Source organism: Aythya ferina (assembly GCF_964211825.1).
Source record: "Aythya ferina genome assembly, chromosome: 10".
Lineage (NCBI taxonomy): Eukaryota > Metazoa > Chordata > Aves > Anseriformes > Anatidae > Aythya > Aythya ferina.
This window is the reverse complement of record NC_140306.1, coordinates 9,991,202-10,008,335: the sequence shown is the minus strand read 5'-3', so window position 1 is coordinate 10,008,335 and position 17,134 is coordinate 9,991,202. Positions and strand designations below refer to the sequence as shown.

Genomic DNA, 17,134 nt, shown 5'->3' with positions numbered 1-17,134 from the left:
TTACATTTGAATTTGCCTCATAGATTGGAAAATGGCCATTTATTTTTTAAAAAGCCACAGTAGGTTACAGCTGAAGTTTGTCTTACAAGTGTATTTTCTTCTTTTGTATACGCACAGCAGGTTTTTCCCTGATTTCCTTAGGCTCAGGTGAACCAGGACTGCAACTTTATGCCAAATATTCATTACTGAGGGGTTTTTCGTAACTGTTGAATAGCTCTGCTGATTAGGGCAGACTTACCCTGTCTGGTGCCATTAGTCCTTTTCCATAACAAAGTGCACACACGTTCAGAGAGAATAAAGCATTTGATGTGAGAACACATTCACACAGGTAATCTGAGTGAATTTGGCAAACACAGACACAAAAACAGATGGATGAAGGTTTGAGTCCTATTAAACTGGTCAGTTCAGGTTTTTTTCCAAAAACTAATTGCAAATTTTCCAACAGTGATTCCATTTACTATTATTTCCTTGGTAGCTGAAAAAAAAAAAAAAAAAAGAAAGAAAGAAAAAAAAAAACACTTTAATTAATTCAGGGGAAAAACAAACCACAGTGTTTTGTCTAATGCTGGATGCACATATGGAGCTGTGCAGACCACGCTTGTGAGCCTCATCTTGGTACAGTACTGCAGACTGCTGTGTCTTTGGTGAAGGAGAATTGCAGATTTTAATAGTTGTCTGAAAACAATATTTACTTAACAACGTTAGGTAGCAAGTTAATGTATCTAGTCGTGGGCCAAGGAATTTCTGTCATGATTGAGGTCAAGATTCTCCTTGACTGCAAAAACCTTGCAGAGAGACTTCAGATTTGAGTAGGTTTATTTTCAGAGGACTAAGTTTGCTCTTTCATATAAACAAATAAAATAAGTAGCAGGTATGACGAGATCTGTCTGGTGTGTGAGGACAGTTTATGTTGCAGGAAAGTTAAAAAAAAAAAAACAAAACAGTTTTAAATCAGACTTTAATGATGACCCATGGCAATGACCAAAAGAGAGAAGCCTTAACAAATTTTCTTCTCAGGAACACATAGCATTTAGATGCTCTCTTGAGACCCGTCTTACAAAAGGAATCACTTTGTATTTATTAACCTAAGTGACAGAATAATTTACCAAATTCCTTGTGCTGGCTTAACAAGACCCTAGTGGCGAGGGTGCTGAACGTGGATGGGCAACGGTTGTGTGCAGGGCCACGGGGAGGTGACAGGGTAACTGCTCCAGCTCCATGCTGCAAAGCTGCTCAGCTTCCCCGTGCTGCTGCTTCTCTGCCCTCTTCGTGGCAGTCACAGTAATGAACTGAAAAGAAGAAGAAACCTGGACACAGACTAATCACACATCTGTGGTGGAGCTGGGGTTCATGGCAATGCCGGGGCAAGTTTATCTCACATCTTTAAAGGGATCAATGCAAAAGCAGCAGCGCTTTGAGTGTTCAGAGGACTGGGATCTACCCACGTGTCTGCTGCCCCTTAGGGTACCGTCGCATACTCTCAGACATCACAGTGAGGCTCAGCATTAACTCTGCTCATGCATCTCTCTCTTGTTTTGTTTTCTTTTGTATACTCAGGCGCAATGTACTGAGCTTGTCCTCAGGAATTGAAGATATTGGTATTATCAAGTGGGATCTAGCACTGTGTCTCCTCCTCGTCTGGGTGATATGCTTCTTCTGCATTTGGAAAGGAGTCAAATCCACTGGGAAAGTAAGTGCTTTTTACCTTTTTTTTGATCAGTCTAGTTAGCAGATGTCAGGAATACTAAGAATTGCTGTTCTTAAAGATATTCTTAATTTTCTTCCAAAAAATGTGCATTTTTGCTCTGATCATCTCCCTTTGGAAAGTCATTGCCAGTGCCCAAAATGCTTGTGAGTCAAGTAGCCCTTACTGGAATGGCATCAAGAAGCAGATCCTAGCATGTATTGAGTACCACTTTGCCTCTCTGAGGACGAGCATCCCACTGGTGCATGTAATGATCTTGGAAGGGCTTAGGCTAACAAAGTGTAGTGCTCTACACTCTCTGCTCGTGCTCTCACACCAGCCAAGTTCATTCTCAGCGTAACGGGGTGGATGTTAACATAGCTGTGGTAGGGATGTTTAAGTCAGTGGAAGATGCTGGATGCATAGCATTTTTGAAATGCCACTCACTTACTGAAGAGTTCTGCGCAGACTTAGAAGACTAAACTTAGGTACTTGTTTAGAAACTCTGTCCTTAACAGAGATCCTGGATTATTTTTTTTTTTGATTTAGGTTTACCATGTGCTATTTAGAGTCATATTTTTCTCCAAAGGATAACAGTGAAATCATTCCTGAACCTCATCTTACACCACCGCAAGAAACAAATTATAGCACATCTTGGCAAGTCACTAAACAATTTCAAGCATGATGTTATCCCCTTGCATGCAGTAATGCTTTTAAACCTAGCTTCATGAGAAAAGGCTTTTGAAGCCATTCCATATGTGTCTCTCTTAACTTTCAAACCTGTTGGTTGGGGCAGTGTTTCAGGTATATCTAACAGAGATAGACAGGCCTCAAGATAGGAAGTTCCGCAGTTTCTGGTCGGCTAAGTAGAAGGGAGAAACTTCATTAGTGTCCCAGCTGAGAGAAAGCCAGAGTGTGAACTCATCTTTTACTAGACCCCAGAGAAGTCAGGAGGAGAGACCAAATGTGAACGCCTCAGCTGGAGAAAAAGCACCATTTAGCGGTTTTACCTTGTTATATGCTGCAGAATCAACCAGGAGACAAAACTCTTCAGGAAACCAGTCCTCATTAGTTCCACTGTTGACTGAACTACTTGTTTTACTGTCGTTCCTATCTTGCTTTCTGTGATTTTATCATGGAGCCTCGTTAAAATCATGCTGGTGCCTTATTCTGGATTCCCGCCAGTTCTGCCCCAAAGAAAAGCTCCCACACCTCTAAAGTATACGTTGACAAAAATGTTTGCTTCTCTGTTCCCACTGATTGATGTGACCCGATGAGGTGGTGGTGTAAGTTGCATAGGAAAGGTGAACACAATAAATCTCCCACCAAAGCAGAGGGGAAGCACACATTGCTGCAGTAGTTTTTTGAGCCTGGATTCTGCTCAGTAAAGGTTAAGGTGCCTCTGACAGATTTTCCAAGTTCCTCATGACACATTTTTTTCAGGTTGCGGTGAATGTAACAGGTTGAAAACAGGTCTGTTAAAAGCAGTTAAAGTCTTTTTGTAAGGCAAGGCGGGCAGTAGGAATTCACTGCCTCCTTTCCACGGGGTCTGAGCTCATAGGGTGTGGAGCCAAAGCCCAGCAAAACCATTGGAAAATCTCTGGTTGACTCCATTAGCTTTGGGGTCAAACAAAAGTAAACTGTAAACTCTAATGGAGGGCTTGAATTATTTGAGAAGTCTAGTTTACTTTAGTAGATCATTGTTTATAGCACTTCCCTGCTTTCGAGTGTGTTAATGGCTTTTTGGAGAGCAGGAAAAAAAAAAAAAGACAGTTTTTAAATCTCGTAGTAGCATGTTGGACAAATAAACACAGAATCATGAAGAAAAATAATAGTTGTGCTTATGCTTTGAATAATTTGCTTGATCTCAAAAAATTCCTCCGGTGTTACACAAGAATCCTTACCTGGAGGGCAAAGGCCGGTTTGTAAATGCTGTGTACTCTTGTGAATACGTATGGGCATATTTTTCTTGTAAGAAACTCTGATTTATCATAGGCCTGGGTTATATTAAGAAATTAGAAGGCACAGAATACCCCCTTTTATTCATCAGCTTTTGGTGAAACTGGGCTGATGAGTAATGCATATTATTTGTGAGTGGAAAATATAGAAAGATTTCAAAGGGACGATTAAAAAGGGCCTATATAAAAAGGTTACCTTTCATTTTACAGAATCAGTCTGGCTCCATGAATTATTATGGCAATGCAGGCTTTGAGTTCTCCTGGTTACTCTCAGAGGACACACTTAAAAAGAAAAATGGTGCATCCCGGGAGCTTTGCTGTAGCTAAACAAATTCTGGAAAACAAAAATACATTTTAACTCAAGGCAGCAAACTGTAATTACCTGGGGTGATCATCTGACTCCATAAAAAAAGTCCTTTCTTGGACTGTAGTGGATCCTGACTGTAACACAGCAGTTATATAAAAAATGAGAGAAGCACTGATGAGCAAAGAAAACAAGATGTTAGAGGTCAAAAAGTGTGAGTCTAAAGATAGAACTGTCCAAATGCAAACTAAATCAGCCCTCATGCTAGAGATTAAAGCAAAGAGCTCTTTCATCAAATGAATGAGAAGATAACAAGAAGAAAAGAAGCAGACCGTTATTCAAAGAAAGAGGGAATAGAGGTTAAAGATAATGAAGACATATTCTCAAAACTGGATGAATAGATCCTTAGTTTACAATAATGATGTTGCTGAATAGGCAACAAGGGCAAGAATAAAGTTATGGGACTATGGTGCTTAATGTGCTCAAGCTGATGGGAAGGGAGATGCAGGAGCATGGACCAAATTACCTTCATCTCTGAATGAAGTCCCTCATGAAATTGCCTGTAGGGGTGGTAGCAAGGGAGTTAGATGCAGAGTGCCACAGCTGAATTAAAACAGAAGTAGTCCCCACATTGATGACCCCTCCCCATGCAGCAGAATTTCTGGCTGTCCCAGGGTGGGTGCTGGGAAAGTCCCAGCACTGTTTGCAGATAGGCTTACAAACTACTTTGCAGTTTTGAGGTTCAAATAAAGAATGAGGTGATGCTTCAGACACCTTCAGCCAGGGAATCTCTTCAGCTTCACAGGCAAGGTGCACTTGCAGTGTGAGGAGAACAAATAGGGTAAAGACAGAATTTCTAGTGAACGTTGTGAGATATAAAATCCCAGAGGGGGTCAGGATGAATGAACAAACGTGCATTTTCTCCATGCCTAAAGCAATACACAGCTTTGGCTCAGTAGGAACCAAGGGAAAAACTGCAGGTGGGAGAAGCCATTAAATTCAGCATAGCTCCCAAGGCACAGAAAGTCAGGTCAGGTCCCTTTTAGGAATGAGTGGGCTTTGAATTACTGTCACTGGATCTCTTTTGATTCTGGAGGTGTAGCACTGACTGCCACAGACTAAATGTACAATTTTTTTGTGTTGCCAGGTAGTGTACATCACTGCCACATTCCCATTCGTCATGCTCCTTGTTCTGCTCATCCGTGGTGTGACCCTGCCTGGAGCTGCAGAAGGCATCAAGTTTTATCTTTATCCTGATATGTCACGGTTAGCTGACCCACAGGTACGGAACCAGGAGTGGGGAGCGGGATGATTTCCTGTACAAAGGGGGATGGTGGAGGGTGATGGTGGTGATGTAATGGCAACAGATTTTTTCCACGGTCTTTAGAGGTCCAAATATAGCATGAATATTAATGCTGGGTTATATTTTCCAGAGATCTGCTTGAGAAGGTCACTGTTATATGTGTTAATGCATCTTTTCACGTGTATGTATGTGTGTGTATGCGTGTGTATTTTTTTTTGTGTCAAAGGATTCTGAGGCTGTAGACTCTATCCTGTTATACAATCTCAGCTTTCTTGTTGGTAAGGTAAGGGAGATGCATTTTTTTAATGAGGATAGTCTTTAGTTTCAAAGGAAAGAAACGTGAGCTTCACAGATGGAACAACAAACAACAACTGTGAGTACCAGTGTCACCTAGTTCTCACTCCTCAGTAGGAGGAGATTGGGAAAGAAGTGAATGAAATAATAGAAAAATTACAACCTATGCTAAAGTGGAAACAAATGCTTTTGGAGGGGCAGGAAATACAGTTTGCTTAGCCTTGGGTAGCAGGAGATGGGCTTACTCTTTCTTTATAGGCTATGATTAGGTAAAGATTCCTGTCCATGTTCACAGAGTGCAAATATGGGACATTTCAGCTGCCTAGCATTGCTTTAGCCAATAGTGCTATGTGAGAAATGCAAAGCAACCAACCAACCAAAAAAAAAAAAAAAAAAAAACCAGGGATCCTTGAAAATAATGAAATAATGATCACAGTGAGACAGAATATCTTTTTTTTTTTTTTTTGCAATTTCTTACTACTGAGTATTTGCTTAAAATAAAACTTCATTGGTATCTAAATAACTGAAGTAGGAAAAGTATAATTGAAAGAAACATTGTGGAAGCCTTGTTTATTCTCATCTTGCCCTCTATACATGATACCCTCTTTATAGGAAACATTATATTTTATGAATGCATCATATTTTATGGGACTCTATCACTTTTACGATCTACTATTAGCCCTAAGCCCAGAGTATTAGCTGATAGTATAAAGAAGATTTGTGTGAGCTGGCAGGCCCCCTCCTACAGTCTAGCAAAAGCATCATCTCCAAGGAGATACCAGTCAGGAAGGTGCTGGAAAGTGATGGTGGGAGGGAGGAGGGTCTTGATTCTTGGTTATTCAGATTCCTTGGTGGTTTCTAATGATGTTAACAAGCTTGCATTAGCAGAAAGAAGTGAACAGGTGGAATTTAGTGGATGCATTTTGCTTTCTTTTCTATGTTTTTACTAAGCTAGAAGTTCATAGTGTAATGTTATTTCATTCTGTATATGTTTTTTTTTAAATATAATCAGGAGAAAGAATCATGAGACCAAGGTCAGATACACATCTTATAAAGTGCATTGTATTCTGCTTGTTTTCCCCACACCCCTATGGCTCTTTATCTTGCATTTAAACAGTTACAAAGACAACCAGAAAGTTAAGAAAATAAACAAACTAAGTAAAAGAAAGTGTTTCTTAGGCTGTTCACATCCTCAGTTTAGTGACTGTTAGCTGATTCCAACTGAAATGAGTAAAAACAGAAATGAACAATTTTATAAATACTTCTGCATTTCCTATTGCACTGAAGCAGTTATTGTTGCGCCAACAGGAAGGATCATCTGAGTGACTAAGAGACTAGAAATACTAAGCATCTCTGGGGAGGGAATACAGGAACTGTTGAAGAATTGATGTTCTTGTGGGCTCTTGATGCTAACAATTCTCTTTTCCCTTTGAAAGCCATATTTGCAAATGTGATGTTCTCTTTCCCTCCCTCCCTGATCCTGTAGCTATCACCCTCAATGGAAGCAATTGTTTTGTTGATATTGCATAGTTTGAACTCTGTGTTTGTCTTGAGTGCTGGAGTGCAACGATGCTGATAGTAACAGTCTTTCTGTCTTTCCCTTTAGGTCTGGATAGATGCAGGGACACAAATCTTCTTCTCATATGCAATCTGCTTAGGAGCAATGACTTCCCTGGGGAGCTACAACAAATACAAATACAACTGCTATAGGCAAGTTTCCATCCAAGGGGGTTTAGTGTTTTAGCTAAATGATGTAAATAAAGTAGGGACAATGGGTTAATTTTTTTTTAATTAACTTGCTCCATGACATATGTGTGACTTAGGGACTGTTTGCTGCTGGGATGCCTGAACAGTGGTACCAGTTTTGTGTCTGGCTTCGCAATTTTTTCCGTCCTGGGCTTCATGGCACAAGAGCAAGGGGTGAACATTGCTGATGTGGCAGAGTCAGGTACGATGGTATTGGTGGCAGTGGTGGTGGGCACTGCCGCCTAGCGTGTGAGCAAAGTTCTGCAGACTCAATCAGCTAACATCTAAGCAATAAAAACAGAACAAGATTTCCCATAATCTCCAGAAAAATAAGCACATTGTTGATTTGGGCTTTCATCTAGAGCAGTGATGGTTAGCGGGGTTGTATTACTTACTCTCTCTTGATTAACAGGGCAGTGAATACATTTCATAGCGTGCTAATCCATTTGGGTTGAGATCAGAGTTATGATAACCGCACCATTATCTAGGGTCCATTATCTATGACTTGAAAATTTATTCCGCCCTTCTTCTCACACTACCTTTATTTTCATTCAATGCAAATAGCCAGTATTTATGTATTTTTTTATAGCTTAGTTTTGCTTGCTCACAGCAGAGCGCTGCAGTGGGAATATTATTTTGGCCTTTTGAAGGGACATGCATGCATATATTCCTAAATCTCACTGAAAGGTGGAGGAGCTGGAGAACTCCTGGCCTCTGTGGACCATTTCATCCACAGTAACTCTAGCTGTTGCAGTCCTGCACTTGTCCTCTGTAGCTTCAGGATGAGGTTTTTATAATTGTGAGAAGTCCATTTTGAAACTGGATATACACTTTTATTTTTCCCTTATTTCAGAAGTGTTCTTCCCATTAATGTTCAGCTATGCACATGCAGCTGAAAAAGGCTAAATCCCCATAGTATGTGAATGCATCTCAGACAGAATAGATATTTTTCTTTTGTGGATGTCTCGTCCATGAGGGCAAGTGTAGCAATGTATTTTCACATAGAACAGGCAGGTTAGATGGGAATTACCACTCAAAAAAAATTAATCAGGCCTCAAAAGCTGTTAGGCAGTCTTAAGGCTAATGAGATTCAAATAATAATCATGTCATTTGAATGCACTTTTGGCATTTCTTTCTGATTTTTTGAACAATTTTAATTCACCTGCATATTATTTCAAAGCTTTTCTCTGGGAACTTGCTCTTAAAAAGGAAAAGTCTATATATAACTTCTAATCATATGAGTCTTTAAGAAAAATATCTCACTTCACAAAGGCTAATGAAAAACCAATGACATTGGTGGCACCGCTGGATTCTTGGGTGGCTGCAATTGGCATACCTCTCACAAGTGCAATTAGTTAACGCTCTTGGCCACAATGCTTATTTTGATCAGACGTTGATTGCTTTGTTTGAAAACAGGATGCAAGGAATAATCTCATTGAATGAATCATAAATAGCTCCATTTTTTCATATCTAGGTGGATCAATTCCAACAGTAGCATTTTTAAGTATTTACACATTGTGTTGTTTTTTTTTTCTGGTCAATATTTATTCTAATTTTGATTAATTACGTCTCTGATAAACAGTCAACTATGTTCCTGTTGCCTGGCATTTTTAAGAATTAAACAATTTTATAGTAACACTGCATTATTAAGTAGTGTTTAAATGCAAATTAACTAATGATTTAGTGTTTACATAGCATTTTTTCATTAACAGCTGAAAAAGTATTTTTCAAAGGAGATTGATATCATAATCCCAGTTTCATAGCTGGGACAACGAGGGCACTGATTAACTTCCACACTTAGCTTTCAGTTTCTTGCATATTTTGTTGTCAATTCCTTCATATTTTCTAGTTTATTTCAGTTAAGCCCTATTGCTAGTGGCCAGACTTTGCAACCATCTCAGCAGTTCAGTGGGTTGCCCATCATCATTGGCTGGTCTTTGGCTAAATTTTTAGATTTTTTTTTAGATTTTTACTTGACAGTAAGCATTACCCAAATTATCCAAACCACTTCCCATGGCCTTCCTCACTGCCTCCCTCAGCAGAGGTCAAGTGCAGAGCCACTGCAGACCACTTGGTCCTGCTGGGACAGGCATCCGAGGAACCCATGTGGGGCCGTCGAGAAAACTCTCAGTGCTGCCCAATCCAGCAGCAGGAGCTGATTGAGCAGGTGTTTAAGCCTCTTTTTTTGGCCTTTTCTTTCTGTTTTCTCATGACGCAAAGTCAAAACCACTCCCCTGGTTCAGAATAAAGGCAAGCAAAAGCACTGCTGCTTGGCCATAGGACTGAGGAGAGGACATTGTCCCCAGGACCAGTGCCTACTGCTTCCCTTTGTCTCTGCCCAGAGAATTAAATCCCTCCTGATCTATGCGTGACACCAGTTATTCCCTTGTGTGCCCTCCTGCAAGCCAGGGGAACATCAATAAATTTGCTAGAAGAATCTCATGGCCACATTTTTTTTTAACCTGTGCCAAATTCAGCCTTCTAATAATGTTCCTGGGCCACCCTCCAGTCAGCAAGGGGTAGCTCCTGCTGGCTTCCACTGGCTTTACTAGGCTTACACAAGAGTTAAATGAGATCCCATTTGAATTTCAAGTGAAATCAGATTTCTAATAAATAGCACTTGATTTTTTTCCAAAATAATTTTAAAGGGAGAAAGCAAAGCAGTGTAGGCACAAAAGAAAGTCCTAGTGAGTCCAATTCAATCTGCACTGAATTTCTGTTTGACTGGAAGAAAGATTTTACCACATGAACAGTGTTAAAACAGCAGAAGATCTGCCTTTTTAAAAATCCCGTTTGCAACAACTTCAGATTAAGCAGGCCTGCCTACAGTGCCTTGGCCTTCCTCATACCCTGCCCAGCTTCTGCCTCTGCAGTTTTCAGCTCCTGGGGTGCATCCCCTGCCGTGCCTAGGCAGCAAGTGGGATGGGATCGTGGCAGTCCTAATTGGTTTTTATCAGCAGCCACAAGCGTTCACTTTTGAAAAACATCCTTCAGAGCCACATAGTTTCAAATTAAATATGATTTTAAATTATTTCTGTTCATTCAAGGGGATGTCAGGAACATTTGCTTTCACATAGACTTTTTTCTTTTTATATTTCAACATTTAGTTTCAAAGGAAAGTCAAAGCTAGAACAGGGATTAGGAAGGACACTTGTTACTTGACAGTAGCACAGTGCAAGGACACTTTCAGTGGCCAAAGCATAGAGAATTGCAGCAAGTTTTGAGGAGGGCAGTTTTACATCTGTCTCATCAATTGCACAGATGGCAAGTGCCATCTGGTAGCAGTTCTCCCTGAGGGAGGACCTACTGTACCCACTGAATCAGGGGGAAAAAGCAAACCCCTCACAAATTTGAGACAATCGCCAATTTTTGGTATCTTCTGTCATATAAAATCTTAGTTGTGTTTCATTTTAAATAAAATTAGTTGCTCGATTGTTGGCTAATTTGTATTTATTTCTATTCAAATATTTTCAGTGACTTAAAGATTTCTTTAGTTTGAAAAAAAAATCATCTTTTTTTTACTTCTTTCTCTTGCTTCTTTTTCCATATTTCTTGTTGTAAAGGAAAAGTGGGAGGTAGGAAGAGCAGCATTAGAGATTTTTCTGTACAGATCAGAGATGAGATTCTTGGCCCCGCACTGCAGCACTTAAAATAATTCCTCTTCCCATTGAAAATTACTTGAATCCACTTCAAAATCCTGGAAAATGCCAATCCTCAAGGCTCCTTAAAGCAAACAAACAGCTGAGCCAGGCATTCCCGGGTTTAATCTGAATTTAAATCTGCCCTCAAATTCACAAAATTTCTATGGCCACTTTGAGAGCCTGCCGTAAATGCCAGCTTGCCCGTGTTCCTGTCTCCCACTTGGAGAGGGCTCCTTCTGTCTCGCTAGAAGCTCTCAGAAGCGATAGCTGATAGCACTTGGCTCCAGGCACAGCACCTTTGCAGGTCAGCATGCGAGAGCTCTGCACGTATGCTCGGTGTGTGGGTATGAGTGAGAAGCCATCCGGCCCACAGCGCAGACAGGACCCAGTCTAGCCATGAGCACTCACCCAAAACCTTTTGTTTCCAGAGCAGAAAAGCCAGGCTACGGGTCCCAGCCCACTGGTGGTCCCAGACTGCTGCAGTTGTGGCTGATGTTGGCCACACTCAGTGTCACTGCGGCAGGTTTAACTAGGCTGGCCGGATAGGGGCATACGATGTGCCAGTGTGGGGAAGAGATTTCACACAGAGAGATTTTACACACCAGCAATTAATTCCTAACAGCAGGAGGCTTTTTTTTTTTAATTATTATTTATTTATTTATTTATTTATTTAATTCAGGGACCACAGCTGATATAACTAGGACTAGCCTTTAGGGCAGCAGTGAGGGTTTGCAGAAGGAAAGGAGCCATCTCGAGGAGTGCAAACATTTCTCTAAAAAAGCCTTGCTGGGTTTGGAGTTTGCACCCAGAGAGAGGCAGTGGTTGCTTTAGTGAAGATCCCAGGGAACTTTTGGAGCAGAGTCCCTTCCTTGCATGCAAAAGGGTTTCATCATCATCATCTTCATCGTGACTGCGTGGGCTAGCAGTGGGATTCTGCCATTCCCCTGGGTCACCCCTTCTCCCCCCACTCCCAAAACCATCCTGTATCACATGGGCAGGTGTAGGACCACCTCCATTACTGGCATGTTTGAGACAGATGTTAAAACTGGTGATCAGTTAGCAATGGCCTCGGGGGTTTGCCTGTGGTTTCTGCTGTAGTCATGCGTGCTTCGTTTTCAGATAAAAGAGCCAAACTGTTTCACTTCTGGTATTTCCAGCCGCGTTTGGATTTATCTGAACGGAACCAGGCATTCCTGCATTTGAGGGTGGCTACCTTTACCAAAGAGCTGGTATTTACTATTTCTCTTCCCTTCCCCTCCCCCTTTCCTATTTTCTCTTTCTCTAGGTCCAGGCCTGGCCTTCATTGCTTACCCCAAAGCTGTGTCCATGATGCCGCTGCCCACCTTTTGGGCAATCCTTTTTTTTATTATGCTTCTGTTGCTTGGACTGGATAGCCAGGTTAGTTTGATGGGTAAGAGATGCGGGGCTGGTGGTCTTGGTGCTTGACTGGGCAAATCTGGTTAGGGAGACATGAATCCTAGAAGTGAATACCTCTAACACTCCTAAGAGGAATTCATCTGTGTTGCTCTTTGATGTGGGGGCTGCATTTCGTGAATGTGTGACTTGACTGATAATCAGCATGATGTTGCTGACCAAGTCTTTGTCATCAGGAGCTAATGGAGTCCAAGGGACTAGAGCAGTTCTCCCTAACCTAAATACCAGTCTCAGTCTGGACCCCAAATAACACCATTTCAGTTATGGTGCAGTACTTTCCTACTTTGGAGAAAGCCCTGTGCTCAGAGGTGCCAAGGAGCTTGGGATTCTGCTGACTTCCACGTCATCAGTGGGCATTTGGTGCCTCTGAATGGTACAGAAACCATCTCAGAAAATTTCCAGCTGTACTAATTACGTAGCACCTACTGCTATTAATTAGTGAATGTGAAAACATAAGAAAGTTTAGTTCAAGAAGTTATGTGCTTTTTCCCACTGGTTGCTTATAGGAATGTTGGACTAAATTTCACAGAAGAACCTGTAAATCATTTCTAGAAAGGCCACTTACAAGGAAATGCATATGTGGCAAAGGATTATGCAGTAACTACACATTCAAAACTGCTGAAGTTTTCAGGGCAACAGGCAGCTTTCTGCACTCAAATGGAAAACAGCTTTAATTATAAACACTCACTTGCTAAAGGTGAAGTTTTTATTTACCCTAAATCCTTTCTTGATCGAAGAGAAATATATAAATGGATTTTTACTCAGTTGTTGTTTCTTACATTTTTGATACTCCATTTGCCCTAAATTGCTTTTTATGTCTTATCTTTGAACTCTGTTGAGCAACTTTCAATCATTCCAAAGTGAATTTAAAAGTTCCCAGTGCTGTGGTTCAACAAGTCTGTGCTTATGCAAATTGGAAGCTGTCTAGTAATTTTAAAAAGCTCAGTGCGTAGAATTATTAAAACTAACCAGACTACTTAATTTCTCTCCTCCACCCCCCCCTGTTCTTTTTGGAGTGCAGTTGAGCAGGTTTCTGGAATGCCAGAGAAGGTTAAGATCAAATCAGCCCAAAGGGTTGCATTTAAAAGGAAAACCAGTTTTCAGAAGTCACAATAACAAGACACAAGGCAACAAAGTTTGCTGGAGTTATTTGCTGGACAGTCTGTATCTCCAAAAAGGTGTTTCAGCCTGTTGTCAAAGAGGGTAGAGTTGTTAAAGGGCACTTCTGGGCACTGTAAAAGCAATATAGATACAGGGCAAGAAAAAGTTCTTGAAATAATGCTATTTCATAGACTTCCCATGGTAAAAGGTTGTAAGACAGTGGATCCACTTAGAGTGAAGATCATTTCTACAGAGGCAGCCTAGGTTCTCCATGGTATCCTCATGTCTTCAGTAAACTTAGTGCTTTTGTACCTTGCCAGATGGAAAGTGGAGAATAGCTGAATGATATTTTCTTCAGGTTTGATTGCTGGGAGTTCAGCAGACTTTTCTCAGTGGGTTTTCAGTAAACTTTGAACTTTTTTTTCAAATTTGGTTAGTTCAGGTTGTACACCTTACATGAAGTTTTCAAATGGTAAGTTAGCACAAATACAATTATCATGAAGCTAGTTAAAGTAAAATTTTAGTTAACCTATTAAGGGCTTCATTTTTGTTATACCAATGCAAATAGTTTACCAAGGCTTTGTATGGGAACTGTATCAAGAGATCCCTTATTGTTGACGAAGTACCCCAGAGCCTCAGCCAGAGAAACTCCGCTCACCGATTCAGAACAGACAAGTTCAGTCAAGAAGGACTGCTATTTCACATCAAAGTCTGCTTTCCCTCAGCTGCATTTTCTCTAGCTAACCCAAGAATAGAATTATATCCAATTGTGGAATTAACCTAAATAGTACCTGCGAGGTTTTCTGGCACATCAAAAAAAGACTGAGAGGTACTCTTCTAGCTTGTGCAGCTTAGGCTTTTTGAGTGTTTTCTCTCTGCCTCTTTTCTAGCATACATCAAGTATTCATCTGGAACAGCTACAACATAAAAGCCACATAAGTGCCTTCCTGTCATCAAATTAAGTTCCTTTATCCTTGTGGCTTGCATTTACAAAGCCCTTTTAGTAGTTTGCAAGGATGCTAGGAAATGAGCATCAATTCTGAAAGCTTATTCAAAACTGAAAACTACCCCCAGACTTTAACCTTTGGGTTAAAAGGAATAGCTTCTAATTCATTTATTCAGAGCAGCATTTTGCCTCAGAGTACAGTTACAAATGCTGTGCAGCATTTGTTTAATTGCGAGATAACATAAAATGCTTGGCAGATAATTTTCAATTCATATTTCTTTATTGTTTTCCTCTTTAGTTTGTTGAAGTTGAAGGACAGATCACGTCATTAGTTGATCTGCACCCATCCTTCCTAAGGAAGGGTTACCGACGGGAAATCTTCATCGCTATAGTATGTTTCCTTAGCTATCTTCTGGGACTAACTATGGTGACTGAGGTAAGTAACAGCAATGCTGGAAATTGCCTCCTTTTTTAGCCATTTTTTAGACCTGTTTTAGTTATGAATCAGACTACACAAAATTACCCACTCAGAGGAACTGTGCTCTTCAGATCTACAGAGCATCTTTCATCCCTAGATCTGACAGCATTTTGAAAGGGAGCTACATATCCTCCCCTTTTCAGTCTGAGGAACAGAGAAATGAATTCTCATTAATTTCATTCTGATCTAAGTACTAATCAACATGAGTACGAATATTAACAACTGGCTCTGAATGATAAAACACATATAGGGAACCTTCAGTAATGCAGATTAAGAATCCATCCAGTACAGATTTTGTCTTAGCTACACAGATTTGAATTGAGTAAATATCCCTAGATTTATTCTTGTATAAATCAGACAGGAATGTGTTCTAGAAGCTGCATTGTTATGTTATTTTCAAAATAAAATTAAAGCAACATGTTAAAAACAACTGGAAGAGGATGACTGTAAGTATTGATATAGCACCTTTAACAAAGGTGCCTAACAAACTTATTTTTTCAAGTAAAAATGCCGGTATGCACATTCAATGAAGTGAGAGCAAATTGCCTAGCAGTATAGTGTAATTAAATAGAATTAGAAATATCCCAATGAAATAAGTTCTTCTACTCAGTTCGTAAATGAGGACCCTCCTGATAAGGTGACTGACATTTTTAGTATTTTGGAACTGCTACTGTTAAAAGGCCTGCTGTTTCTTTACATCATTTGTTTCTATAAATGTCTGTCCTAAAATACTTTTAAGAAGGAAAGACTTAAGTGTCTCAGTAGATTATACTAAATGGCTTAATTCTGTTTAATCATCATCTTGTTTAGAATGTTTCCTATAGTAAACAAGCATATTCCCTGGGGAAGGTAATGCCAGGTATTTACTTTACCTACATGCTTGATATTTCTGCTTGTTAGGCAGCATTCACTAAGGTATGCTGGTAGATTTTACTGAGAGCTGGGCCTGAAGCATTCAGGTCTTTTTCCCGATGGATCCTAATAAATTGTGTCTCTTTTACAGGGTGGCATGTATGTTTTTCAACTCTTTGACTACTATGCAGCTAGTGGTGTATGCCTTTTGTGGGTTGCATTCTTTGAATGTATTGCTGTAGCCTGGGTTTATGGTAAGTGAGAACCCTTTCATCTGATACTTTTGGATGAGTTAGTGACAATTTTGCTAGCCAAACGTTTAATCATCAGCCATCCCTGAATCATCTTCCCAGCAGCAGAGACATGCCATTAATATGAATTTGCACTGACCACTTGGAGACAAAATTGCATCTGGGACGAAGCCAGCCTCCAGTGTTTTTCCACACAAAAATGAGTGTTTTTCTATTGCTAATTAATAAAAGCACAATTAAGCATTTACATGTGTTAAGTTTAGAGATGAGAGTTGAAAGTCTGGCCAGCCATGAAAATTTGTGCTTGTCTCAGAGAATTTCCTTTCAAAGCTGCCATGTCTGCAAGGGCCAAGCCAACCAAATAGAAAATACAAAAAGAAAGCTGACAGTAGAGTGTATTCTGTCCTGTTGTTTTTAGGTGCTACTGAGTACCAAAGTTTGACAGTAGTTTCCATTGCTGCCTGAGATGGTAGCTTAGAAATGATCAGAAAATGTTTGCTGTTTATCACTGGTCGTTTCCCTGACTCTTCCTGTACTCCATCTTCTTAAAAAAGCAAAAACAAACCAAGCCTTCATTTTACATCAGTCAAATTTCTGTAGAAGCAGGATGTCCATTTGCTATTTTGTCCCTCATGTCATGATCCCTCTGGCAAGTTCAGTGAGACTTTGGGGAGAGAAATGTGTGCATGACAGGGGCAGGAGGGATTAGCATTGTGCTCCTGCATCTAAATAATGAGCTTGTGAAAGCACAGGCTCCCTCAGCCTTTGAGCTTCTGAAGGAAAAAATCTTGAATTTCACATCCATGACAATTTGGGCGATACATCTGCCCTTTAAATACTCCTTGGGGTGCCTAGGAAGGCAGCTGTAATTCTGCAGTTCTTATGTGGCTTTTATAAGCTCGACTGATAACTATGCTCACTGTCTCTTACAGGCGCTGATAATATTTATGATGCCATTGAGGATATGATTGGATACAGACCTGGTCCCTGGATGAAGTGGAGCTGGATTGTGATCACACCAGTTCTTTGTGTGGTGAGTTTTTGAAACAGGCTGTTTCAAGTCTTCCATGTGGCAGCTTTGAGCCTCTTCTTAATGCTTCCCTTTAAGTGAAGGCTGTTCCATTCAGAGACCAATTTGCAAA

At 40.4% G+C, this 17,134-nt stretch overlaps 1 protein-coding gene across 13 annotated transcripts in view; it reads left to right on the top strand.

The window, feature by feature from the left end:
- SLC6A6 (solute carrier family 6 member 6) overlaps window positions 1-17,134 on the top strand; it is a gene marked incomplete at its 3' end in the record, with an annotated part of 58,016 nt that overhangs the window by 31,311 nt on the left and 9,571 nt on the right. For all 13 annotated transcript variants that reach the window (XM_084531074.1, XM_084531073.1, XM_084531069.1 and 10 more), the window contains 8 exons: window positions 1,558-1,690; window positions 5,094-5,228; window positions 7,150-7,253; window positions 7,367-7,491; window positions 12,216-12,328; window positions 14,710-14,847; window positions 15,893-15,995; window positions 16,925-17,025. In XM_084531074.1, coding sequence (XP_084387200.1) covers window positions 1,558-1,690; window positions 5,094-5,228; window positions 7,150-7,253; window positions 7,367-7,491; window positions 12,216-12,328; window positions 14,710-14,847; window positions 15,893-15,995; window positions 16,925-17,025 — 952 coding nt within the window. The remainder of the gene's footprint in view (window positions 1-1,557; window positions 1,691-5,093; window positions 5,229-7,149; window positions 7,254-7,366; window positions 7,492-12,215; window positions 12,329-14,709; window positions 14,848-15,892; window positions 15,996-16,924; window positions 17,026-17,134) is intronic.